The sequence below is a fragment of the Megalops cyprinoides genome, chromosome 15 (assembly GCF_013368585.1).
Source record: "Megalops cyprinoides isolate fMegCyp1 chromosome 15, fMegCyp1.pri, whole genome shotgun sequence".
NCBI lineage: Eukaryota > Metazoa > Chordata > Actinopteri > Elopiformes > Megalopidae > Megalops > Megalops cyprinoides.
In genome coordinates this window covers 16907170-16934830 of record NC_050597.1, presented here as the reverse complement: position 1 = coordinate 16934830, position 27661 = coordinate 16907170, and the positions used below count along the sequence as shown (strand labels likewise).

Genomic DNA, 27661 nt, shown 5'->3' with positions numbered 1-27661 from the left:
TGTTGTGGCCTGGAGTGATGCATGCAGTTCATCAAAACTGTTGCCCAGGTAGCGCTAAACAAACCTCTTTTCATCCAAAAAAAAAAAACCAAAACAAAAAATGCTGCTAATGCCATCTCACAAAAAAGAGCCACAAAATGATTCATTTTACCTCTCTTCCATGAAACAATCTGCTTACCTCTGTGTGAAGTAGCAGCCTGTCATGCGTTGATCTTGTCACCTGATAAATAATCACAGGCACATTCTAGTATTGCTGGTAGGTGCAGGACTAGAACATAACCAAATAAAGAAGAAACAGAGTCTGCACGCTTCTTTGATGACCCCAAATAATTCTTATTTGCACATGGCCATAACATGGACAGTGTTTCAAACCCTGAGGGATTGAAGCATTGTCTGTGTCATGCCAACGTGCAAATAAAGTTATATGGGAGCATCAGAGTGGTGTACGGACTCTATTTCTTCTTTATTTGATCCTGTCACCTCACAAACTGCACTAAACAGCCCTCTGTTCAAAGCCATGGCCTATACAATTTAAGTCTCAGGTTGCAGTTTCTATAAAAGAGGAGCTTCCCTGTGTATCATGCGATATGTAAACTCCTATGCGTATATTAACTGCAGCATTGGGTATATGTAGAGTGACACAATTTCTCATAGTTTGTTCTTTTTTAAAGTTTCTTGTGTGGAACGAAAAAAAAAGGAAAAATCAGAGTCTTGACAGTTGACAGCTAACAGTCTTACAGCATTTTTAGTGGTCCATCTTGGAGCACTACTCTCATTTGACAGATCTTTATTCACCAGGGAAAGTGACCAGCATAGCCTTTGGTCTACTGGATATAAGAGAGATGTTCTGGAGAGAAATTACATTTTAACAGACGATATTGACAGAGATGTCAGGAAATGTCATGTCCTTGGCCTTAAGGTCAAAACATCTTGGGCAATATAACCACTGCTGTTTTTTGGAACTGTCATGCATAAATACTTTTACTCCAACTCATGCAAGGACCTGAACCCTTACTTTACAAAACTTACTGTTTTAGCATTTAAAAAAATACAAAGGTTTATTGCAGTACATTTCAGAAATTTATATGATACTATATGCAATAAAATGAATGGTGGATGCATTTTTCATGGCAGTCATAATTGTCAAAACAAATTATGAAAATCATCATTATTCCCGGAGCTTTGCTATTTAGTGTAGATTAAATAATTAATACGCATGGTGAGTAGTGAATGCACACCATTGATTAGACCAAAACAAAAGCCAAGGTAGTCATTAAAATCACTGCACATGAAGACCACTATGCTCTAATCAACTAAAGCCTCATTATCCAAATATATTCCACTTAGATACATTTACAAACATCTGAAAAAGCCCATGTTTTTGCTTATGCTTTTAGAGAGCCATATTCATCCTTATGTGCTGTATGTGTTGCTGGCCATTTGTAGACACCGCTGGTGGAGGAAAGTGATTGTTATTCGTACAGACATGACAAAATGGAACTCGGGGAATGAGACTGACAGCTGACAGGTGAACAAATCCCTGTGTCGATGTTTGATTTACATCCTCTTCATGGGAAACTTACTGATTGACTTTAGTAAAGCAATTTCCACCACACAGCCCTAGAAGGCAGATCTCTCCTGACCTGTCATGTCAGCTTCTGTCAACTGGTTTAAAAATAAAGGCTTCTCTATCATCAGTGTCACTATGAGTACCATGATAAATATGTTCACTTCATCATTTGACCTTTCAGATCAGTCAGCACCTCATCCTTTGTTCACTTCAGCTCAAAGTGTACACAGTATGTGAAAAATAAAATTAAAGGATGTGTCTTGAGTCTTTGTTTCAGGACTGTTATTTGTATACAACTGAATATATAATATTGTTAAGAAATAAAAACACAATCTATTACATATGCATTTTCCCTTATACAAACCTGGATGAGAAAGAATTAATAAAGCTGTATGTATTTCATTCAGTGAGTCACATTTTTCACTTATACTTCACCATTAATGCTATCCTTTCTGAGGGCATATATATGGTAGTCAACAATCAAGTGCCCCCACAGACACCCTCATTACCTATCTAACATGTTTTTGCAAATTAAAAATGGATTCTATAGGAACTGCAGCATGAAGCAGTGATCTTTTTTGTTTCAACTGTCCAGCGATGTAGGTATTTTGATTTGTATTGTTTAATATAATCAATCGCCCTTATACAATTATTTATCAAGCTACTGCAATTAAATATTTAAACTGACTCCTCCCTTTGCTCTTTATCTTTGCTTTCAGTTGATTCTTCCTGAAAGTGTAAGTCCTAAAGATGAATACCAATTGAGTATGTTACTAAATAGAGTTACTACATAGTTTTACTCGTACATATATAATTTTTTTACATGAGCCTAATGACAAAAAGGGTGAAATGTATTGTGCAAGTCAATTATTTTTATGATCTCAGTAGAAGCCTTCCAAGCATGTTTTGGTGTCTGTCAATTAATCCATGTATGTTTTTACAGGGTTACTATTTTCTAGGTTTACTATTTCCTAAGTTTCCATTAATATTGCCATTCTCCTGTCCCCTGAAGTGGTTTGAGCCTCTTCTCAGGAATGAAATAAGAAATGCATTCTCATGTTTGTAAACTGTGATTGCCATACAGCTTGTTGTTAATAACTAAAGGCTTTTTGTGGATTCCTGCCACAGTGAAGGTGTTGAAAAAATGTTGGTACTTTATTATAATATACCAAGTGACTAAGTAAACTATTTTTGTCATTCAGTCAGTCACATACATGCTTTGGATGGCGGTGAAGACAGATGAGAGAAGTTAAAAATTCAGTTTTCCCTGACTGAAACATCCACTATCATAATGATGAAAACATTTTCCTGCGGTTTGTATTTGTATGCATAAGCTTCATTAAGCAGTCATACCCAAATATGTGCTTTTTGTCCCATTTATTTTAATTTGTCACAATGATGTGCATTTTTTATTCAAAAAATATGAACGATATGAAATTAGCATTTAACATTCACCGAATCACTCAATATTGACATTCATTAAGAGAGCATGCAGAAAAGCAAATAAATAGAAAAACAAATTCACAAATCTAAATGGGGAATGAAGTATGAACCAAAACATGACGCAAAATGTTATGTCACAGAGTATGTTGTACAATATTCAGCTACTACAGATAATAGTTTATTAAAAACTAAAAAAAAGTTTATTTACATTATTCATTGAAAAATTACTTTTTCTGCAATTACCTGCAATCAGTTACTGAAAAATTTGATCCTATTGATCAAAAATGCTGTAATCTTCCAGATCACAAGGGAATTGAACACAAATCAAAAGAAGATAAATGCCATATATATGTCTCCTGAGAGGCTTTTACTACAGAAATGCAATAATACCTTACATTTCAAGGAACTCATGATTGGTAGAGTAGATTGAAGCCTTTATTTCATGGAGAATGATACATTTGTCAAAACTGCTCTGTGAATATGCATTTGTACACACCAATGGACTGGGGATGTACTGGATTAATGAAGCCATCTTGAGTTTCCTAGTTCTGCAACCCTCATGCAGAGCAAATGGATGCCGCAGATCCTTGAGTCTGCAAGCCTGGAGTCTGCTTTTGAACAAACAAGTTATTAGAATTCTGACAGTCAGGATTAGGACCCTTCCTCAGCTTCCTACAGCACATTGAGAATTGATCTCAGAGGAAAAACATTCTAGGGTTTCTCTTGCTTATATATACCAATTCTCCTCTTAGATTGTCACAAAATGCCAATAATCAATAAATAATTAACACTAACAACCGAATTGTACCTTTCCTTGCATAATGTCAATAAATTTGCTGTAGATAATTACATCTTCAATTGCCCAAGATCACTGCTACAATGAGCATGCTATCACTCTTTGCATGAAAAAGCAACACATGCAGTTTGGATGCTCTGTACATAGTAGGCTTTTTTGAATTAATATTTTGTAATATACAACATGTAAACTTCAACGCTGTATATGGTTGTCCTGAATTTCCTCTTTATATCTTGGTCTTAATCACATTCTGTATTTTCTTTTTCATAATGGAGACCATAACTACACTTCATATGAGACTAAGGAATACTCACTCTTTTGTACAGCCCTCTGCAGCAGGCTTTTGAATGTGAGTTGGATAATTTGAAATTGTAAATAATTCATTGCCACCTTTGATTTATTGTGATAGATAGCTAGAGTTATCAAGATGGACAAAACACATTATAATGTGTATGAAAGAATTGTCACTTTATTAAATAAATCCGCTCGGCTTCAGTTACAACCTAGTGAAAAATATGAAGAAAAGAAATGTAGGAAGGTAATCAGGACATTATTTACTGAAAACTCACACTTTGCTCAGTGTCTGTCAAATATAATAATAACATTGCCAGCTTATCGAGGACTTACACAGAGGTTTCATCACCTTAAAGCTGACAAATTTAGCATGACACAGAAAATGCATTGGGTAACAACCTGTAAACCTACTTGCTGTGATAAAAAATGTTTATATGTGATATTAAATTGGATGTCTCCATGATATGTGGATATCAGTAAAAGACAGGGAAACAACAAATCTACTGTGTCAACTTTGTCTTTGTATTCACCTAGTTAAGGTCTAGTGAATAATATTTAATAAATAGCTTCTGTGTAACTGTTTTTTTAGTATAACCACAGCTAAAAATGCTATACAACATCCCCTGACCATGCCATTATATGAAAATTTAGCTAATCAGAAATCTCCATTCACAAATCTATATAAATGGTCAGAGACCCAAGGGCATTGATATTAATGTAATCATTTGTCTTGGAAGAACAAATTCTTGAATGGATTATCATAATTCTAAACTGGCATGGGTAGCTGCTTCTAAAAAACATGATTGCCAAGATACCAATAAATGATGAGTATCTGTAAGCACTGGGTTGTTTCCCTAGCAAAGGGCACATTGGCATGGTTTCAGTCAAAGCGCCCAAGCCATTTTAAAAGGAAATTGCAGTTCCCTTAAAGGCAAATTCCTGTAATAACATGCTTTCAGATTAATATTACGCTCATAAGCATCAGCCTTAAGTTCATAAGGTCTCAAAATCCAGGAAACAGTAAAAGAATTGCTCTGAAATTAAGGGGGGCCAGTCCTAAAGGGTGTAAAAGCTTCTGGGAAAATGAGTGTTTGGCTGTCTCCAGCTTTGTGATCCCCACTTTTTAAATTATTTAATACAATGTACTGTATCTTTTGTATTTCATATTCACAAACAGATATTAAAACATGAAAACAAGGTACTGATGGGAGCAGGCAATACAGCCTGTTCTGGTTTGTCATTTGCCTGTTTTATAAAATAATAAAATAATAATATGTTTTATGTATGGTGCTCATCATACAACAAGTATAACAATAGTAAATTAAAATGTTTGAAAACGTATAGCTAAGTGTCTAAAAATTAAATACAATAAAATATAATATCAAAAAGGTAAACAATAAAGTCAAATTACAACACAGTTTGATGCATGGTGGCATACAGCAGTGGGTATTTATTTTGTTTGGTTGGTTTGTTTGTTTTAGTACACTTATCCCATTTTAGACCTGGCAGAAATCCCTGTGCAGTATCTACCAGGTATGAGAAAGATATCTTCTGATGAACACCAACATTACATTAACAATGTTAGTAAATTCATATATCAGGGTTTTCTGTTTCATAATTTTATGTTTCATAATCAGATATTATAAAATAGAAAAACACAGATATTACCTGCCTTGTGTGGCTCGTAACATACACTAATTAATTCAGACAGACTCACCTGGGGGGGGGAGTCATTTAGGTCACTGTCAGGCAATATATTCAATAGAGCCCGACCGATAAATCAGTGTGCCGATATGAGCTAATTACAGATACATCGGTAGCTTATTTTAGCTTTGAGGAAACAGCGATTTAACTCTAGCAAATGCTAACTGAAAACTATGAGAAGCTTAATAACGCTAATGAAAACATAACAAATCATGTAACACACGCACTACATAGCATAAAAAAAAGTTACGTGCGAAAGGGTTAAACCAGAGAGGACACGTAAATAAACATGAGCTGAACAAGTATCTAACGTGGCTTGGTAGTCAACCAAAGTTGCATTCAACAGCAGCGTTTACTGTAGGTCACTGTATCAGTTTACTGCATAGTTTTTTAAAAATTTTCTTGTATTTTTATACATTTGACTCTTATTTATCAAAACTTTAATATATTTTGCTGTACTTTTGTTCAAAGTACTATTTATGACAATACAACAAGTTTATTTTTAAACTGAATTATGTCATGTTATCTTGGTGAGGACTCTTGAATAACTACACATAACAAATGTTAGGAAAAATCTTTGTTTATGTTATGTGTTTCTGAAGTAGAAAAAGAAAAAGAAAAAGAATATTGGCTGATATATCATTATCGGATTTTTAAATCTTCAAATATTGAAATCGGTATCGGTCTTAAAAATCCTATATCAGTCGGGCTCCAATATTCAATCAATGGTCAGTTAGTTTGTAAGGCCAATCATACAATTACACTTACATACTTCACATTTTGTAATTACAGGAAAGGGGTAATCTGGCAACATCAGGATCAAATGGAAAAAGGTGTTGAATTCCATTACACATTTCATTAGTCTTCCATACGCAACTGCACATCTACAAATAAGTAATAAATTATTAATTGAAATAAGTAATCTACATTAAAAATGACATTAAACTACAATATAAATAGTATAATAAGGTGAACATTAATTATTTAGCTTTTTATTTTTTTGTCAAAAATGGAAATGGAGAATATATCTGTAACTGTACAGCCAATGTTCATTCCTTTTATTATCATTTTATTAAGACATTTCAACAGTTTGCTCATTCATCTTTTTACTGTTTCTATTCCCTGTTGTGGTGTGATTGCCACTGGACCACAGCACTAGGTCAAATGCACTATTTATGGTTTCATACCTTCATCACACTTAAAGCCATATAAAACACTTCTCAAATGGCCCCTTGAGCTGCCCTCTGCAGCTGGTTTCTTTTACTGTCAAAATGCTACAATTGCACAGGCTCCACTTCTTTCAATCCATGCATGACCATTGTCCATTTGTGTTGGACACTTTCATTATCACTATTAATATCAGGCATGAAAATGTTTTTCACAGAACACTAAAATGTTTACATAACAATTCTGACTCCCTTGGTTTTGAATCCTTAGTAAAAGTCTATACGTTACTTTGGTCATATAATTGTTCTTAGAAAGGACACTGTCCATTGAATGTCCATATGAACCCTGTCACCTGGAAAACATTATACTATTACCTTTTTGTTTGTCTGTACTTGACATGCTAAATTTCTCTGTTAGTGACTGATTAATTAGTGATAATTAATTCAGTGGTTTTGGCGCTAGTGTTTCCTGGGTCACTATGTATTTACTGTATAGAGCACCAAACCAATCAAAATCTTGACAAAACTGATCCTGTCCAGTTAACTTCTATGAGCCACCTGGGTATGTTGCACTGTCCAACAAGGTATGTTGTGATTCCCAGCTGAACATTGTGAGTCAGGGCAGTAATACATGCCTGAGTGGAGCACAGCAAGCTCAGACCATATAACATTGCCAGTTGGACAGTGCAATGAGCCCAATTGGACAGAGAAACCTATCCAACTGAATAGGACAGCATGCACATTTTTACAGTGTAACATGTCCAGCTGGACAGTGCAAGATTCCCAACTGGACAGCCCAACATTTCCAGGTTGGTCATGCAGGTTAGAGGAACAGGCTCCATTTTGTCAAGCGGTGGGTAGATGCACTTTAATGTTTACATTGTGTGAAGTGGGAGCCCCCATGTTCCTTGCATTTTTCGCTATTTTACTTTCTGTAACACAACAGCAGAGGAGAGATTAGGTCTATTTCTCAGTGGGTTTGTTCCTGGCTCCCAAATGGATGTGCAGATACACATTTTGTGTCTTAAAAGAGTGCAGTGGAATGCCTCTAAGCCCTCTGTGCTTTTGTTACTCTGTATACTATTTATACTCTCCATTTGCTATTTAGTTTTAGTGATGCACAGTAGGCAGGTATGTAAGGTTTACTGGTGACTACTCCCAGTACCTCAGTCCCAGTTCCTATGGTGGACTTGTCATGCTTAACAGGCACTTTTAAAAATTGTTGAAGGCTTTGTGTTGTTAGAGTGTTAAAAAGGATCTAAAATAATAAATGTTTAATTGGCCACAGACTTGGTTATATCACCATTTCACATTCCACCACCATTCCAGGTTGTGAAATCTGTTACACAAGTTACATAGTGTTTATGTCTTATACGGATACTTCTCTTAGAGTGTCTACATGGCTCTTTTAGAGAATGTCTGAATTATCAGAAATCTGCCCCGTGGTGAGTGCATGTAGTTTGAAGCATAGTAGAAGTATCAGGTAGCAAAGCAGTGTATTCTAGGAAAAAAAAAACCTTGTCAATACACAGGTCAGGTAAAGACCTGAGGTGCTTATGTGAATTTTCTGTATTTCTCAGCTTTTGACAGCTCTTGACAGCTCTTGTCTTGACTTAATAAGGTTTTATTTGCTTGGAAATTATTACTTTGAGTGAAGTTTTTTTTTTTTTTTTTAACAAGCAACAATGTTTCTTTTAATTTGTCCTTTTTTCTCTTTCCTTACATGAAACCATTGCTGAACACAGAATATACTGAAGTATTGGTCTTCATATCATCATGAGTAAATTTTTGCAAACTAATTACGCACAATAATGAGTCATTTAATGTAGACTACATTGAACTTGGATTTCTATGGTTGGTTGCTGTTACTGCCATACACTGAAAGAAATGACAGATAATTTTTGTCATTTTCACAGCCATGTTGTGCCGAAAGGTCTTTAATGGTATATGTATAATAAAGCTTGTAATGTAGGCTACCCTATGTTTCTGATTAAGCTGTTTTGTTTCATTCAGTCTGTATCCTATCCAAAATTACTCATTTTGTACTCACAAACTCCTGAAAGTTATTGTTTTTGATGCATTTATTCCCGCTACACAATCTTGATTTGGAAGTGCCAATTGTATACTAGGCCAGTCACACTGTGGCAGCCTCTGCATTTGTGTAGGAGTACTGAAACGAGTGCATGTGCATGTAATGGACAGCTTTTTTTTTGCACTGAAAGTCACACAGCGCACTACAGTGGAGTGGGCTCTTATCAAAGGCCAGGCACTACTCTCTTGTTGCCATCCAAGCAAATCAGTGTGCCTGAGAGCGGTGAGCAGAGGCAGCTCTACTGGCCGACCTACTGGGGTGCAAAAAATGGATGAACATGCACAATTTTAAGTGGTATGTTTTTATTTTCGGGTTTTGACTATGAGGTCCGTCCAGTTCTTTACTATATTGTTTTCTTGTGGGAAGCAGACTGTCGTTTTACCACATATCTATATTTTTTCATACCTGTCCTGTTGAATGGTTTCTTTGCTCACAGAGGCAGAAGAGTCTGACATGCTTGTAGTGAATACCCCAGGTTAGGGAAGGGGATCACACAGTGTAGTGGATGGGATAGTGTGAAATATTTATGGGTTGTAAAACCTGGGAAAAAAAAGAACTCATGACAGCAACTCTTGGAGATCAATGTTTCCTGGATATGTCCTTTACAACCCACTTTCACTGCACTGTATATCTACAGGGATTAAGAATGCCAAAGTGTATTATTGCTGTAAAAATAAATGTCACAATATTTATGTCACCTTTAACATCTTGCTCCTGAGTGTCGATATAATGTGGTCTTTTGACAAACATAGCTGATTTCATATACCTTAGAGATCAGCTTGATTGAGTAGGCCACAGGGTTGGAGCCTTGATGAAATGCACATAACTCAAGCTCAAAATCTTACCTTGAGTCAAAGGAAATGAGCAAGCCTCTATGCCTGCATAGAAGAAATCACTGCAGTTGGTTTGAGTGTCATTTGAGTTTATAATTGTTGTTACTTCCTACAAAGATTTTTTTTTTAGCTTTCAGGATTTTTTAAATCCCACTGGTTTCACTCTGTGTGTAGGCAGAATAAAACAACCTACATAAGTTTCAAGATCATTCTCATTTGTGGAGATGAAACATACTGTAACTCTGATGTAATTAGTGAAGCGCTACAGAATTTTTGATATAAATACTTTTCCACTGATGCAAATATTTACTAATATTTTCATTCTCTGTGCCGTCGTCACAGCAAAATGGCAATATGGGTTTTTTTTTTTTTAATGAACGCAAAGGAATGTAATCAAAATGACTCCACATGTCTACACATTTTCCTTCCATATGTCCATAGTTGCCAGTATTTCTATCATAATATGCATGTGGGCATATATCTATGCAAAAATGATATGTGATAGGGTTATGTATTTACATTTTACAAAGTAAGATAAAAGACAGGACTACTTAATCCCATGTGGTTACAATGCTTCCTCTTCACAAAGGGAGCTTCTATTTTATTGCAAATCTGGGTCTTGTGCTTCAGGTATCTGCAGAGATTGGTGCTTTGTGACACATCAGTGCTCAGCTGTGGAATGTACCGTGTCGTAACATGTGAGAGTAGGTCGTATTCCCAGTGTGCTTGTGTGTGTCTCTGTGTGTGTGGTGTTTCTTTCTGGGTCATCCTGTCATGTTTCAGTGTCTCCTGCTGAGAAGCCATCATAAAACAACAGGCATAAAATAATTGTATTCCCAAATTACTGTGCAAATACAAGCCAGTTCTATCAGAACACACCATTCATGCAGCAGTCGTGCAAGCGGCCTCACATGCAGGCAGAGGCAAGGTAATACACAGAAGAAGGTGATAATGTTAAAATATTTGGAACATTTTTCTTTCATTGGGCTCTTAAGCAAGAATCATTGGTGTGTGAATCATTCTGACAAAAGCCATATATTTTTACAATAAGATAGACGATACTGTTGCTCCAAAATAAGAATGGCTTCTTCTGGATTTAAATGCTAACAATATCAATAATAACACATTGAATTACACCTGGTTTATAATATAAATAGGTATTTATAACCATCAAATTCCATCTTGCAGGTATATTAAAAATAAGTCCTTCCCAGTCTTTAAAATGTAACACATATGCTGTGAAGTATTGGTGCAGGTGCCAACCAATCTCTCAGAACATGCTGATTTGAATATGCATTATACTCAGTAACAGGAAAAACATGGCAATGGTAAAAGATGCATTTGGATGCAGTACTGCAATGCCATGTTAACAATATACAGTTGCCTGTATCAATAACACAGAATTGTTTTTTTTTTTTTGTGAAAAAATATTGGAATATAGCATCCTTCTACAGTGCATAGAGATGAAATAATTAAATATAGGTACAAAGAAAGTATACTACATATACTGACGTTTCCTTGTTTGGATTGCTAGAATAACCTGTCTTATAAGCATCAGAAAGAAATTGCATGTACTTGGTAGCCACCTAATGAAAGCCACATGCAGTACTAACTAAGAACAATTCTTCTCATTCTGTGAGCTATTCTTTTCTGTGTGTACCTTTTCAGTGGCTTGAACCACACCAAGACATCATTTTTCCTTTGATCAAGCATCTTATTATTTGCACTGTTTAAAAGCACTGTCAGCAAGTAGTTTACATACACCATCTTTAGGATTCACATGCAGAATAACAAATACATTGTGTGAACAGCCTTATAATATCGTTGCAGATAGCAAGAAATGTTATTTAGGTGATATTCTCAATCATGATAATGTAGATGTTGTGTACGGCCATGAATGAAAAGTTCCCTTCCTTCTACCACTGCCCCTGGCATTTTCCTGTTGACGCAAGGGCATTCGTTCATATAGTAACTGCTTTTAAACTGCTGGAAGCTTTCATTGTGGGAAAATATTTTCAGTCTTTCAAAATGCTTTTGAACATAAAGGAGCATAAAGGAATATGATATTGAAAGCTCAGAATGGACACTCTTGTAAGAAAAACAGCTTGGAGGGGCAAATAAGAGTATCAGAGGGTTAAGCCCACTGAATGGACGCAGTGACTTAGAGCAACCCTAGGGCGGTAGTTGAACCTGAAATCCAGAGCGTGTAAATTAAATAGGTGAGTAAATATGTCAGTACACGGTGTACCACTCCAAACTAATTGACTGCCTCTTATCTTGTAGAAGAACAGACAGGGACTGTAAAAAACTGAAAACAATATTATTATCATGGAGGGCGATAGTAATAATAATAATGATGTAACCCATGGTCCACATCACAAAGAAGGACTGTCCATCAAAATCTCAATTATGACTTTTAAGCTTGGAAAAACTGAAATGTATCATATTAATTAAATATCTGGTAAAGAAAAAAAAAACATGCATGTAATCATATGTGATAAATGCATGTTTTCTCAGCTAATATTAATAATATACTGCAGCTAGCACCACCAAAGGAATTTCTCTACATCTTTACTCAACAAAATTACCTGCAGTATTTCACAGCAAACTAGGAATGAATAATAATGGTCAAGTATGACTTGTAAATATAACCAAGGAATTCGTACTAAGTATATTTTAGTTATGGCATTCAAAATTAAGGTGAAGTGTTATTTGCAGATTTGGGTCAGATTTCCTTATGGCTCTCCTGTGTTTCTCGAATGGGACTGCTGTATCCAAGGCAATATTTGGGGAGGGTGTATTTTTGTGGACATCTTGTCCACAGAATAAAAGAGCCAGACAGAAATATTCTACTTGGTGGATTTTTTAAACTCAAGGTTTTAAGCCACATTCTGTTAGCACTGGCAGCCAGCTCTCCTCAGAGACAGATGGTCGAAGCGTTGCATATTCAGTATTTCCGTCACTTTCACTGAATGCCATGACTGCCTTGTGGTGCACAACTCTTTGAAGGCACTGTTCTGTGTACAAATTTAGAATACGTTCATTGCTGCTCACTGATCACAATACAAGACTCATTCTGTCATGCAATGACTGCATTTTTAAAGGGACTGGCAAGCAATCCATTCCCCAATTGGAAATTGAAAACTGTCAGACAGAGATGCAGAATTTGGCATAATTATCATTATATAGTAATATTCCATTTCATCATCTCTTTTTTGTGCTGAAACATGTTTCCGAAAACATCAAACATAAAAGGCTTAATTGAGAATGTGATTTGTGCATCAGCTCGTAGCCATGCTCTTTTGTACATAGTTGTTATTTTTGGACCACTGCCCAGACAGTCTTTTCTTGTCATGTGTTTACAAACAAATATATGCATTATTTCTTAGTTTCAAAAACTTCTATTACAGCTTCAATGTGTGTTTAACCTTTATATTTTACTGATATTAACACTGGCTGAATTAAAACCTGAGGACTCTTGAGAAGCATTTAAATATTTGTATATTTGGATGGCTTTTGTTAAACCTAGATTGTACAAGTTATATACATTCCAAATAAGAGCTGATGATAGAGATGTTGACAAGGGAGGTTGCTACGCAGCATGGTGCTCATCTTATCCACCCAACTAACCTGTAGTATGTTTCAGGACAAGTCATTTTGGGATGTGAAACAGGGACTGTCTGCCTTAGAGTTTACATACCTGCAAAACAAAGAATTCTGTACAAAACAAACTCAGCATCTATTTTGGTCCCCATTTCTTTCTGAGAAACGTGAACTTTTTTCAACAGCTAAACATAAATAAATGCCACTAAATGATATTAAAATGGCTTAAGCTCCATGGCTTTTGAACCGTTGGTGTATCAGTTTCCATTAATGTGTCTTTTCCTCCCACAGATGACCAGCTCTTCATAGGTACCTTTTAGATTGTGGTGTAATATTGTAAAGGAAAATGGCTGAAAATTAAGCTGTTTTCAGTCGTATGAGTGTTATTCTGAGAAGGATCAGCTTCATGTTCATGACAGCTCAAAATCCAAGAAGCCAGAGTTGCGGGCTGAAATTAGTACCAGTCAAACTGTAGGTGGGAAGCTTTCTTGGTGACAGCATCTGTCCAAAGAATGTTTCCAACTTACAGACCCTATTGTTTTAATAGAATGCATCATAGTCTCATCACAACAGCAACGACAACAATGATAGTGGTGATAACAAAAATGATGATGAATTACAGACTGAATGGAATATGGTGAGGAATGTTATTGTCATGCTTTGTACATAAAGTATTACAGGAACTAAACATTAAACTATTTCAACTGCAGCAGAATTTTCCAATAAGTATGAAAGTAAAATAGATGCATTTTTATTAATATCCCAGGGATTTGGGGCAATGCTGTGTTCCGATGTCTTTAATCATTTTTCAATTTCCTTTTAGCCATGAGTAATAATGGGGAGTAGACCACTTTAGCATCCCATACAACATTGTTGCTCTTTGCCTTAGGAAACTGTTAAGCTAGCAAGCAAACTATCTAACTGAATGATGACACTGGCCAGCAGGCTGGAGAGTGCTGTTTGGTTGTGTAATTTAATGTTACTGTTGTCAATACATAACAATATTAGGATATCAGAAAAAGGTATTATTTTGCTGTGAAGTTAACATGGTTTTGGATAAAGTGACAGGTCAACAACCCTCCATGGGCAATTGTATAGATTAATCTATATCAATGGTTGTATAATGTAAACCCACTCTTGACAGACACATACAGTGACCACATTTTGAAAGATGATCTGTAAGCTGTTTGGTTAATACAGGGCTGATTCAGACTTCAGAACAGTGAATATTAAGCACTTAAGTGGGGTTTGTGCACATGTATCTCACATTTAAATCATCCCCTAAATCTTTGCAGGATATTAGCAAGAAGAAACACAGAACTACCTACCTATGCAGTGCTCCCAATGTTGTGGCAATCTGTAGACAGTAGTTGTTTGGCATTTTTGACTGAATCCTGGCCATATTTTCCTGCAGGCTGACGGGTATGAATCTGCCTTCTCCTGTCATCAGTAGTAAGAACTGGCTACGGTTGCATTTCACATCTGACAGCAACCACAGACGGAAAGGATTTAGTGCCCAGTACCAAGGTAAGGGGTCCCCGACTGGAGCTTTGGAGACAAAGTCACAGGTAAAAAAGACATTTAGATAAAAACAATTATTTTACTAAAATTATGATCACAATACCTATTGACTTTTGCAAACTTCACATCAAGGACTTAGATATTATAAGATATTGACATGTTAGTGAAGATTTACCTGAAAAATAATTAAAAGTATTCTGTTGAAACACACAGTCTCCATTAATACAGGCTTCTGAGTCAATGACTATACTCTAGTAGTTATATTTAAATTTTAGTGTTATATTTAAATTCTTAAGTTACACACACACGAAACACTGATAGATAAATTTGCTAGGGTAATATAAAAATATATATCATTAAGCAAAGGATCACTCTGCAAAATTAGTATGAGCAATGTGGATGTCATTTGCTTGGAATGAAAAAATGTCATGTCAGAAGTTATTTTTTCAGGGTTGTTCAGATTTGATTGGCTCCCTGCATGACAGAAATGCAAGATTAAATTCAGGTATAAATGCAGGTGTTTTAAAAGCCAAACTGGCTCCGGCCAACACAAGCGTTAGGCTGTAGGCCTGGAGCAGTGCCTGCTGGGATCAAAGCCACATGTAAGAGGTGATTTTTATAAGGACCACATTTATTTTCCCCCACTGCATGGGAAGCACGGGATCAAATGGGAAATATGTTGCCCCTACCATTACCTGTGCAGTGATCTGGGTACCATATCAATGAGACACAGCAGAATTATCTGGAGGATCTCTTGGCAACACTGCTTCAGGCTACATTCAGAGTAGACCACTCCTGCCAAATGAGAAACAGAAAAAAATGCTTGTATTTTTGTTGCCAAGGCAAGGTGTAAAGGTACTGATTGATTGTGATATGGGCATGTCCTCAGTATGATATTTTATTACCTTCCTGAATGGATTATAATGCAAATTACTGCCTTTCCCAACAGTGAAAAAAGCAATTGAGCTGAAGTCCAGGGGTGTCAAAATGCTTCCAAGCAAAGACACAAACCATAAAAATGCCGTCTGTAAGTATTGTTTTAATATTATTTATTTCATTTCTCACTTCTAATATGTCATGATACTCTTGTGACATGTCTTGCCATGCATAATGTTTTTTATTTGGATTTTTTGGTCAAGCTCACAGAAAAGTTCATTTTACTGAGTGTGTAGTGTCATAAGAAATGAGTCAGCAGTTTTAAAGATACCACAGGTGTAAAATGTAATGCTTAATTTAAATGTTACAGCAAATGTTACTTATAGTTTGAGCTCAAAGCCTGCTGTAAAGAAAGACAAATATCTTCTCTATGGGGAATTTGTAAGTTTCCAAAATGTTCAGGTTCCCGACTACTTGTAGATAGAAGTAACAAAACAATTCATTCAGTCAATAATTGCTAAGTTGGAACAACTCCTTTTCTCAAACCAAACTAAATTGTATTAATAAGGCTTACTATTCTGTGCCTCACCAGGTACATTTTGCAACAATTAGCATCACAAAACAGGCTTACTTTGAAAAAGTGAAGCCCTCCAGCCATGCTCATACTCTGTTTGTAAAATCTGCAGTTTAGATTTAGGTTGACATTTGGTTAATTTCTCAGTGGTAATGTTCATTGTGTCAGGGGCTAATCCTTTATTGTAAGGCAGGTTAACATTTACAAATTATTATACAACCAAATTTCCTCATAATAAAATAGTTGCAGGCTGAAATAATATATGTGTTCAAAGATTTTCCAGTGTTATTCGAAACAGGTGATTGCATTAGCATGTTTGTCATTTAATGTCATAGTGAAATATTATACAATGTAATCTTATGCAATATATTTGCAGTGGTTTTTGCTATTTTCTATATATTCAAATCAGGGCTAGTACAAAAAGGCAAAATAGGCCTCCTCATATTTTGCTGTTGATTTAAGTATTTTATTTCAAACCATAATGTCATCTATTTACTAATTTGCAATAATGTACCTGTTTAATAAAAACATAATTAATTACTAACATAGTGGTTGCCATAAACCAATCAATAAGTTCTACTTGAACATAAAATTCAATCAGGGTCTGAAAAGGTATTTTTCAATGAAATCCATTACATCTGCACTGTACACTAATTTGAAAACTATTATCAGATGTCAAGAAATGTGGTTATGATGAGCTATTACATTTTGAATCGAAAAGAGTATAAATCAATGAAAAATCCAGTCATGACCAGTTATTGCTCCATATAGCAACGACAGGAGTTCACAAATGGCAGCTCTGGTGCAGCACGTGTTTGACTGCCCCATTACAGCTCTGAGCAATTATCAGTCTAAAATCACTTGTTATGAGACTTTTTAAACAGGCAGTGGCTCCAGGTCATCGCTACATTACCATACTAAAATGTACAGAAGATCAGCCCTTGCCCCACTTACTTATCCAATGAATATCAAGTTTCTGTTCAGGCAGTGAGACCACTGCTATGAGTACAGTTCTGACGCATAGATTCCCTGTGGATGCATTTTCCACTCAGAGCATGACGTCAAGATGAAGGTGAGGGAAGTTTAAGATGAAACACATTTCTTAGCACATTTCACTTTTATTCATAACAAAATCATAGACAAGCAGGTGTCATAGCTATCCACTCCATCTTTAAAAATGTGTATCTATGAAATGCAAAGATTATAAGAAATATTCCTGATATAAAAAGTTGGCTCACACAAGGGACATACAACCTTCAATTCAATGCACACCATGTATGGTTCTTGACAGATCATACATACAAAGCCCAAGAAAAGGGGCCCCTGTTGTAAAGTGTTACCGATGAATATGCAAGGTGAAAAATTCACAAGTTGCGCAGACTTGGCAGGAGTAACTTGAAGTCAATTTTCATGCCGTTCTATCATCAGCATTAGGAGACAATTAATGACATTTAAGTGGATAATGTTAGGATTTTATTCAGTTTGATACAAATACTAAAATGACTATTGAGTCTTAACTAACAGTATTTTGTATAAATGTATCAATAGTCCAGACACTTTTGTCATAGGAGTTAGGATGGTACCTTGAGCGAAACAAATGAACAATGTATCCATCTTATATAAAAATATAGATAGAAGAAACTCCAATTGAAATAGTGTGATCACAGGGAAGTAAAGGAAGGAGAAAGGACTTGTAAAAATGACATCAGAAAAGTGGACTTAAGCTTTGATCATGGAAAATGAATTTTGAAACCCATATCAACAATCATGGCGAATGACTTGTGAGGACCACATCAAAAAGGGGGACATGACAGCTGATCAAAAGAGCTAACTTTGAGAAGGTCATATGTACTGCACTCACACGTTGAACACATTTTCTGACCTTGGTTTGACATCATTTTCAGCTTTGTTGCAATTAAAAAAAAGAAGTTCATCAAAAAAAGAATTTCAAAACATTTTTTGAGAGACAGTCTTTTTGAAATGAAAGTATGTGATTGCATTTAACTAGTTCCCGCTTTGCTTTATTGCATGTTTGTGTTTAAGCATTGTTTCAATATTGATAGCAGAGAATTGATTTCACATTTAAGCTGTTGCACTATAATTTAGTTTGCATCATTTGATGTGATTCATAGAAGCGCCCACATCAAGACGCCCACCTCCAGCAATAGAAAAGGCGGAAAACCCACTTAGATAATGAGCTTCAAACTTGCTAAAGGGCAATAATGTCATTCAGGCGTTCTTAAAAGTGCCTTAAAACAAGATGAATTTTGGTCAGATGGAATCTCTTTTCCCATTTAATTTAAGGCCTCTTAGTCATGCATACTTGTTTTAGATCTATCTGTTGGTGACATCAGGAGACTACACATAAGTGAGAGTGAACATGCTTTATAAATGGGTGCTGTACTCCAGCATTATTGAGCTGTACATCAAATGTTGAGACAGCAAAAGGCGATGTCTCAAGAGCCCTTGCTCCGGTGGACATAGGGGGGAATTACTCTTTCCTCACGAAAGGCTGTTTTGGCCAAACCAAACAGTTCATGCTCTGAACTTGTGTGAGAACACAAACTGATGCTCATAGAGCAGTTGCAGGCACAGATGATCTATATGTGGGGACTATGTTATAGGGTTTTCATTGTCCTTTTTGAAGCATAGCGCAGAGTGCTGCATCTGTCTTTCTCCTGTCAAAACACAATATTCTTGTTTTTGCTGTGAAGCATATATCTCCTGTTTTAGTGGAAACCATAAAGGACAAAACTAAAGTTCACTAGCCACTCCATAATTGAGCATGCCTGTCTGCTCCCCTTTGTTATCCCACTGGCAGCAGTGGTTATTTTTAAAGAACACATTTTAGTAATTCTTACATCCATATTAATTTGGAAAAAAATAATTAAAACATTTAATTTAAAAAAATCAGTCACTAATGTTTGCTGGCTATGTGCTGGCTACACAGATTATGATGATGCAAAAAATTAAACTGCATTTTTGCAGAGGTCTTTTTTAAGATGGCTTGTTTGTTAAGATGGCAAAATATTTTGTAGTATCTGTCAAATGGAATGTCAGTAAGAAACATATTCTTTTAATTATGTCATAGATCATACCTCAAAGTCACAGGCCCCCTCTCCCTTTGGTATTGGTTTGTTTCAAAAGCTGCAGGATGAAATTGGTTCGCTACAGCAGCTACGCACGCACACAGCACTCTGTAGTGCATCAGTGCTGGAGGAGATGTAGGCTACAGCTTAACAGTGTGTGGCTGACGTGGTTAGTAGAGCATCAATCCCTTTTTCATGTCATGTGAAAATGAAATGCAATCATTTATACACACTTAATTGCATTTGAGAAATATAGGCATAGTTTGCTTTGCAAGATACAGTAGTTGGCTAGTACCAGCTAAAGTTAATAGCCATCCCTCAATCCTGTTGTTTAGCCTTCTGGCTCGATAGCTAGTCGTGACTTACGATAGCATAGCATCCTGTTTAATATTGGTAAAGGAGAGCTGTGTGAATCATATGGCAGTGAGCTGATAGTTTTCACCACCACTATCACAGCTTATAGTTAGCAAAACACTGAATTCCATTTGATATCTCTAGGTCAAGATGCAGAGGAAAATCTCATCATTCTTTAAAAAAAAAAAAAAAAAACAACGACAGAAGGCTTCAGCCATGTCCTCAGTCAGGAGGTTGATAGTGCATTTGAAAATACAGCTATCATGTTGGCAGGTTCCTTTCATCTGTGGCTTTATTATCTATGTTCTATAAATTAATTTGCATTGTGGATATAGTCTTTTTATGTGGACTTATGCCTCTTAAAATATTTGGGTGAAGCAGACAAGATTTAACTCCTTTTTTCAAGAAAAGCGGCAGCAGTGTAGAAGCTAGTGTAGAAGTGAGTGAATAAGTGAGTGTCATTTTCAGTAACCATAACAGCACAAATAATTGACATGAAAATCTCTAAATAAATATACAGTATTTACCCTAATGTAAAGTGGGAAGATTTTAAAGTGAAAAGAACTGATTTAGTGAAGTTTTAAAATAATCCCCGCAAAATATTTTAATATATATGTCAAATTGCAGAAAATTGCACCATTATTTTCTTTTTTTTTTTCCTGGGGGAGGACCCCCATGCCCCCACTCTAATTGTGCCCCCCCCAGAATTTTGGCTTGCATGATGCCCCTGCCCTGGTCTGAGGGATGCTAATAGGCTAATTTGTCTTAGCAGCTAGCTCAGTAAAAAGAAATAGGAGAAAAGGTGACCTCTTGCACAGTGACTCCAGTTCATCTTCTGAATTTGATGTCTGTACATTGCAGTCTTTTTAAAAAGTTGTCTCATTTTATTCAGAATTAATCTCAACTTTTTTATTTTACTTCCACTCCAAACATTATATTACAATTGTATTTAATTGTAATGCTTAAAACATTGCCACAGGGAGCAAGCATCACAAACGGGGTGGGAAATTTTATCAGCCTCTTGCCAGCTAATGCAGATATATCTGTAAAATTGTAAATAATAACATGTTAACACGTTAACAATAACATTAATCACAAATAACTATTGAAATTGAGATGATTAAATTTTTAAATATATACTCTGTGTGTGTGTGTGGTAAAATATAAACATTGTTTCTGCATATAATTTTTCAGCTTTTTAGAATGGAGATTCTCCAACATGCATGTTAACGTTTTGATTTTGATGACAACATAATATGCAAACCATTCATCTATTTACAGTATCACAGTACCAAAACTGGTGATGTTACAACAGTATGTAGCAACATGGCATTACTGTCATATAGAAACACTGTGAGAACAGCTGATTGTAACTGGACTATCTGAAAACATCAGTCTGTGTAGTGAAATTGTGGTTGTAAAGCCAATGGGAGCACCAGTGGAGTCATCTGGAACTCAGGCTCTTTATGGGTTTTGCATTAATAGCACCAGTGGAAGATTCTTTTAATCTTTCATTGAAACTAATGGCCCACGATCTTGTTAGAACATGAAATGAGGATTTATTGCGCTAATCCTCTAATTGTGAGCGTGCGGTTTGTTGCCTTTGTCTTTTTTGCCTTCTTCATACTGTACTTCAGTCATAATGGCTCTCCGTGTCAGCAACACTTACTAGCTCCCAGTTCTTTGTTGAAAGTAGTCAAGGTTCTGCATAAACTTTAAACATTTTCTTTGAGGTGTTTGTCTGTGTATGAATAATTCCTCTGCATTATGCTGTATTAAATAAATGCATGATTCCATCCCTGACTCTAACCTTCTACTTACCTCACTGGCTGTCATGTGAGTACATAGTGCTTTTAGTGTACCAATTGTTTAGTGAATTGAAACAGTTTCGTTTTTATGGTCAAACACATTTCTGTGGTTTTCATTGTCTTTAAACAAATATTTTATTCACTTGCTTTGAATGGAATAGCATAGACATTTAAGCCATATTTGTGTTGTCTTTCCTGACCCTTTCTTTTTAATCCAGTGAGCCAAGGGGGGATGGCAGCAGACATTTGTCCAGATCCTGGTATTCCAGAGAATGGGAAAAGGATTGGTGCAGATTTTCAGTAGGTTCCTTTCCATACTCCTCTCTGTGTGGGGATTAAATCACTGTAATTGTTACTGCATAGTGCTATTTCAATCAGAACAATCTCTGCTGTGTGGCATAGACACATTTTAAACTCCTGCTGCTATGCTATCACCATTTAATGACTTCATTTGCGTCGCCTTAATAGGTGATCATCACCACTTTGTATAACACTGCTTCAGAAAGGTTCTTTTTGGGCGAAGACATATTTTTATAATTTTTAAAATGAAGTTATAGTATGAATCCACTGACTTTGATCCCTGTCATTTAAAAGCTCTTGGGGTTTCTGTCTTTCCCTCCATTTTGTCACTGCATCTCAAGACGTGTCAAAAGCAGATGTAAAGGAAAAAAGGCATCAAGGGACAGGATTTGTTGGTGTATTTTGTGTATCTGATGGGGCACTAACAAACACTTGTTTTGGACTCCCACAGGGTTGGTGCCAGCATCCAGTTTTCCTGTGATGACAGCTATGTGCTTCAGGGATCAAAGAGCATCACTTGCCAGAGAGTGACAGAGACGCTCGCTGCCTGGAGTGACCACAGGCCTATCTGCCGCAGTAAGTGTGAATGCAGGGAGGTGCTCCCCCATGCAGACAGCTTCTGTAAGGACATTGTCACATTTCATTAAGGGAGATGTGTGCCACATGCTAAGTGGGTAGCAGGAGAGGTAATGGGAGATTTTTATAGCGATGCTAGTGATGTGAGGGTAAGACTGAGAATGGCATTTTCTAATGCTTTTGAAGAGCCACAATGAAAAAGGTTGTTGTGTTTACTGCTTTTTTTGCATATGTGCACACATGGAAAGGAATAACTACACACACTTGCTCATATCCACAGAAAAGCTATCTTTGAGTATGTGAAGTAATATATAATTACAGTAATTGAGGAAACACTCAGCTGAAAATAAGTAAATACAAATCTGAAATTTATCTTAATTAAAAAATAGCCTGTATTTTTCAGGTTTTGAATCAATCCTATTACTGTCACTGCTTTCTTCAAACTCAATTCATATGTGATAAGTGAAAGAATTTGTTGGGAAGGATTTGTATTATCGGTTCAGTATATAAATCCTCATAAATTGCACATAACGGTCCAATACCTTCCCCTGTGTATATTGCAAAATTCTTCTTGGTGTGAGTTGCACAGTATAGCACATTGCGGAAAGTAGTTTAATAAAATAAACAGTTCCCTATATATCATCTCATAATAGCTACACACCCCCAGAGTTTGTCACACAGGAAGTAAGTAGCTGCCAAGTTACCAAATAATTGTGCTAAACATAATGGTCTCTCATAGATACGATTCCTCTTGTTCAATTTAGCATTGAGTGTTCTACAAGGCAAGGAAGGTGGTTTGGCAACAGGCCACCACCAGGCTTGTAAGGGATATTGATGAAGAAAAAGCCAAGCCTGTCTGTGGCCTAATATGTTTAGCTTGGTGTTATGGTTATTCTCATGATATACTTTGGTTTGAAACAACAAAGATTGATTCAGAATGTGAAAGGACTGCTATGGGAGACATTCAATTTAGGTACTGTGATGCATTGTTCTTCACTTGCAGCAAAGCATTTAAGCATCTTTTTCCCCATTCCTGTGAATTTTTTTTTTTTTAAATAAATTCTAGTGACTGCATAGATTCTAGTGAAGGCAAAGAGATATGTAAGAATTAAATTTAAACCAGGGACACTAAGAAAGCTTTCAAATCTGGCATTCAAAATTGTATCTTATTAGCTTATGATGGATCTCAATGCTATCTGTTTGCTGCCCTAGATATAGATGACATAGTTTCTATATTAAACAGCTCCCAACATGCAAGTATGTTGTGCAGAATTATGTATTGTAATTCCTACAAGCTTTCATCTTACTGAAGACAGATTTTTATTTTGTTAAAAATGTGACTGCCAGACTAAATAAAAAATGAGAATTTGCATCACAAATCCTGCTTTAAGCATTCTCAGCTCTGAGTGTCTGGGCCAGCATGATACTGATACTGAGTTTGGAAATATATGCGGGGGAAATAGTGTGAAATTAAAAATGTCCTGCACCTTAATTAAATGTTGAATATGGAACCAGAGGAATGTGTTCCTCAAGTAACATGTGCGATGGATTAATTGGAGGATTTCAAATGTGATTCCACCTTATGTGAGGAGTATGGACCACAGTACACCTTCCCAGAATGTCTCTGCTACAAAATTAGAACTTGTTTTCAGTTTCTGGAGAGGGAGAGGGCTAGCACTTGACTGCTTCAGATTGATTGGGGTTTTACTTGGTTTAACTCCTGTAACTGTGATTTGAGCTTAAAATGATGAGTATTCAAATGATGCACTGAAGACAACCCTACAGGGTACATGGACTTACTTGTGTGTTCTATATAGGAAAATTAAAAGAGTTGTGGGGATAGACAGATGAATGCAAACTTAAGGTGAAATCTTGCGAGATGTAACTTTCAAAGACATAGAGGACACAGCCCGCCTGATGGCATTAATCAAAATGAAATAAGGCAGTATGTCAGACCTCAAGAAGAAAGAGTAACCATGTTTGACAATCCCTTTGCACTATTCCTGTGGATTCCTGATTGATCCAGACACTTTTTGTCTCGGCATCACCAAATAACCCCTTTAAGAATAGCACTTTAATTACTTTTCCCCATCCCGTAGATAAGTAACAGGTTGAAGACATAAAGTAGAAAGAAGAAAACTCTTTAGCCTCTGTGATTTAATGTCTGTGGCAGTTTTTAACACCCCATTTGAATTAAAACGAGAGTGATCTCCAATGATTATTTAGAGTTAATTATAGAATGTATTTTCAACCTGTAAAAGAGGGATGTGCTCTTTCTGTAGGGTTTCATTAGAGGTTCATGACTCTTCAGAAATTAAAAGGCTTAGAGTCACTGGGGGTTTCACAATTTAACACGTTCAATACAGTAATTTGTGCAGAAGACCAGCTCACTTTGCTTGACATTGCTACTGCATATTTGATGTTTTACTGTACATGTGTACAGCCCACTCTGTAACTCATGGTAAGGATGTACGTTAATTAAGGATTAAAGTATTTAAATGCATTGTTTCTTAATTTATGTACCGTGTTTCATGTCAAAGTGAAAACCCCGTGTTAAATATGTATGGATCAGTTCCACTGCTCTACCATTAATTTGCATGAAATAAATAAGTCCACACTGGCCCTTTGCAGTGTAATTACGTTGGGGGCAAGTAAAAGAAAGTGCTGTCTTTTCACAGCTGTGGTCTGTTGTGAGTGAACTAGAAAGCAAATTGGAATTTCACAGCAAAAGAATTTCACAGCAGAAGTGCATTCTTTGGGTTTAAAAATAGGATTTTAACAATCTGAATGCACGTTTTGTGTCAGATGTTTAATAAATACTAGCGTTGATGCTGGTATTTTCCACTGAAAAAGGCATATTTAGAAATCAAGGAAACACTTTAGAAGCCTGCTAAAAACAGTTTGTGAAATGGTACAAAACATCATATAATCTGTCGTCATTTAACATATGTACATGTTTGACTAAGTGTAACATTCAGACTGCAAAAGTAGGTGCCTGAATAGTTTCATTAAATGGAAGTCATAAGCGCATATTTTGAAACCCCCCAAAATAAAGGCTCATAAAATGTTTGTTGTAATGCAGATATGGAATTTCCTATGTTTTTCCCCTTTCATGGCCAATTTTCAATACAGAATTATATTATTTGACAGCTGCTCATTGCTGCAACTACTGCTAACATTCTGGAAGAGCCCAGACACATGTGCTCTCCTCTGAAATATGTGATGTCAGCTGTTCCCTCCTTTCACACTGCAGTCCCCATGCGAAGAAATCATGAGTTGAAGAAAGACATTTAATATGCAGTTTTGTTCAAGCAGACAATGAGCACCCGATTGACCAGCAGGTGGATCAAAACTGCCATTTTAAGACATTTAAGACCTCAAACAAGTATTATACAAGTAAATGAGAAGTGTAACTGTCAATATAAACAGTTGTCATTTTAAATCACGATGTAAGCACATTTGCTTGTATGAATGCAAGTGTTCAAGTAATGAAGGTACTAACATGGTTTTCAATGAAAAAATACTGTTCTTCTTGTTCTGCCCATTTTTAATGTTTTCTTTTCTTTTGAACAGCAAGAACATGCGGCTCTAATTTAAGAGGACCAAAGGGGTTCATCACGTCTCCCAATTACCCAGTACAGTATGAAAACAATGCCCACTGTGTCTGGGTAATAACTTCAGCTGATCCTGGCAAAGTGAGTTCTTTTTTCTCATTGCCCTATATTTAGGCTTGATGGTCCTTGCCTAGTTTTTTGGTTGTTTGTTTCTATGTAATAAAGGTATGTGCATTTCTCATCACCTACCTACATTTCCAGCTGGATAGCTTTAACTCTTTAGCTGCTGAATGGTAGGATTGTTTGAGATTGTCCCATTATCTCACAAATTCCAAGATATTCCATATCTTAGCCTTGTTAATGTGGATGAATGTACATCAATGTGAAACGTAGGATGTGAAGCCTAACTGAGCCTGTCTGCTGAGACTGACAAGATTTCAAGTTTTTTTTTTATGATGACAGGATGATCAGTGGTGTCCAAGGCTCTTAAGTCTAGTAGCACAAGTATAGAAACACAACCATTGTCAGCAGAGAGGAGTAGGTAATTAAAAATACTATGACTAGAATTGTTTCAGTACTGTGATGAGGTCTGAAGCCTGACTGAGAAACATCTAAAATAATACTGGAGTGCAGGAATGAGTGAAGTTGCTGATTAATAGCCTCATCCAGTACTTTTGGGAGGAATGTAAGGTTTGAGATTGAGGCCTGCAGTTTGATACATCATTGGAGTTGAGGTTGTTCTTCTTGAGGAGAAGCTTAATGACTGCTACTGTGAAGGACTGAGATATGTATCCTTATGTTAGGGAGGCACTGATAATTTTTTTAGTCGTGTGTCAAATGCATATAGCAGTTCCTTCAATAGCTTTTCTCACTAAATTCAACTGGAGAGATTTTAGAGCTGGAGCTCTGGAGCTCTGGAGCTCTGGAGCTGGAGAGTTGGGGATTTCTCCACAACCATTTTCCCTGAGTCTGGTGGAGCCGATGTTGTATCATTGGGTGGTGGGGAAAACGATGGATCTTGTCTCATGATGTCTAATGATTCATAAAATCATTACTGTTTCATAATACTGAAATGTAGGGGTCAAGTGATGCATGAATCTTCATTAGTTTGGCAGCAGTGTTAAACAGGTTCCATTGGTTATATTTATTTTCTTCAATTAGAGCACAGAAATACGATGATATAGTAGTGGAGAGAGCATGCTTATATGCTATGTGACCAGGTAAAAAAGAGTACTTGTAGTAAACACCATTTGTGTTCATGTTTATGTGAGGCTTGTTTAAAAACATGAGTGTAGTCATTATACCACTGCTCTAGCTTCTTTCAACAATCTTTCTTTTGAGGGGTGCAAGCATCCAATGTTCTGCTTGTGGTAGCATTTAAGCTGCTTTCCAATTCAATTGGCACCATAGTTGAACTGCTGCTTAGTCTTGTGCTACAGCTTGAGAGGTCTTCATTATGAAGAAAGGGTCCTGGGAGCTTTTCAGTAAAGTAATTTACAGTATTTGGA

At 36.3% G+C, this 27661-nt stretch overlaps 1 protein-coding gene across 1 annotated transcript in view; it reads left to right on the top strand.

Moving 5' to 3' along the window:
- The window catches only part of LOC118789703 (CUB and sushi domain-containing protein 1-like), a 482818-nt gene that overhangs the window by 308585 nt on the left and 146572 nt on the right, over nucleotides 1–27661 (top strand). Inside the window, exons 6-10 of the mRNA XM_036546243.1 lie at nucleotides 14916–15028; nucleotides 15972–16049; nucleotides 21942–22023; nucleotides 22475–22599; nucleotides 26173–26294. Coding sequence (XP_036402136.1) covers nucleotides 14916–15028; nucleotides 15972–16049; nucleotides 21942–22023; nucleotides 22475–22599; nucleotides 26173–26294 — 520 coding nt within the window. The remainder of the gene's footprint in view (nucleotides 1–14915; nucleotides 15029–15971; nucleotides 16050–21941; nucleotides 22024–22474; nucleotides 22600–26172; nucleotides 26295–27661) is intronic.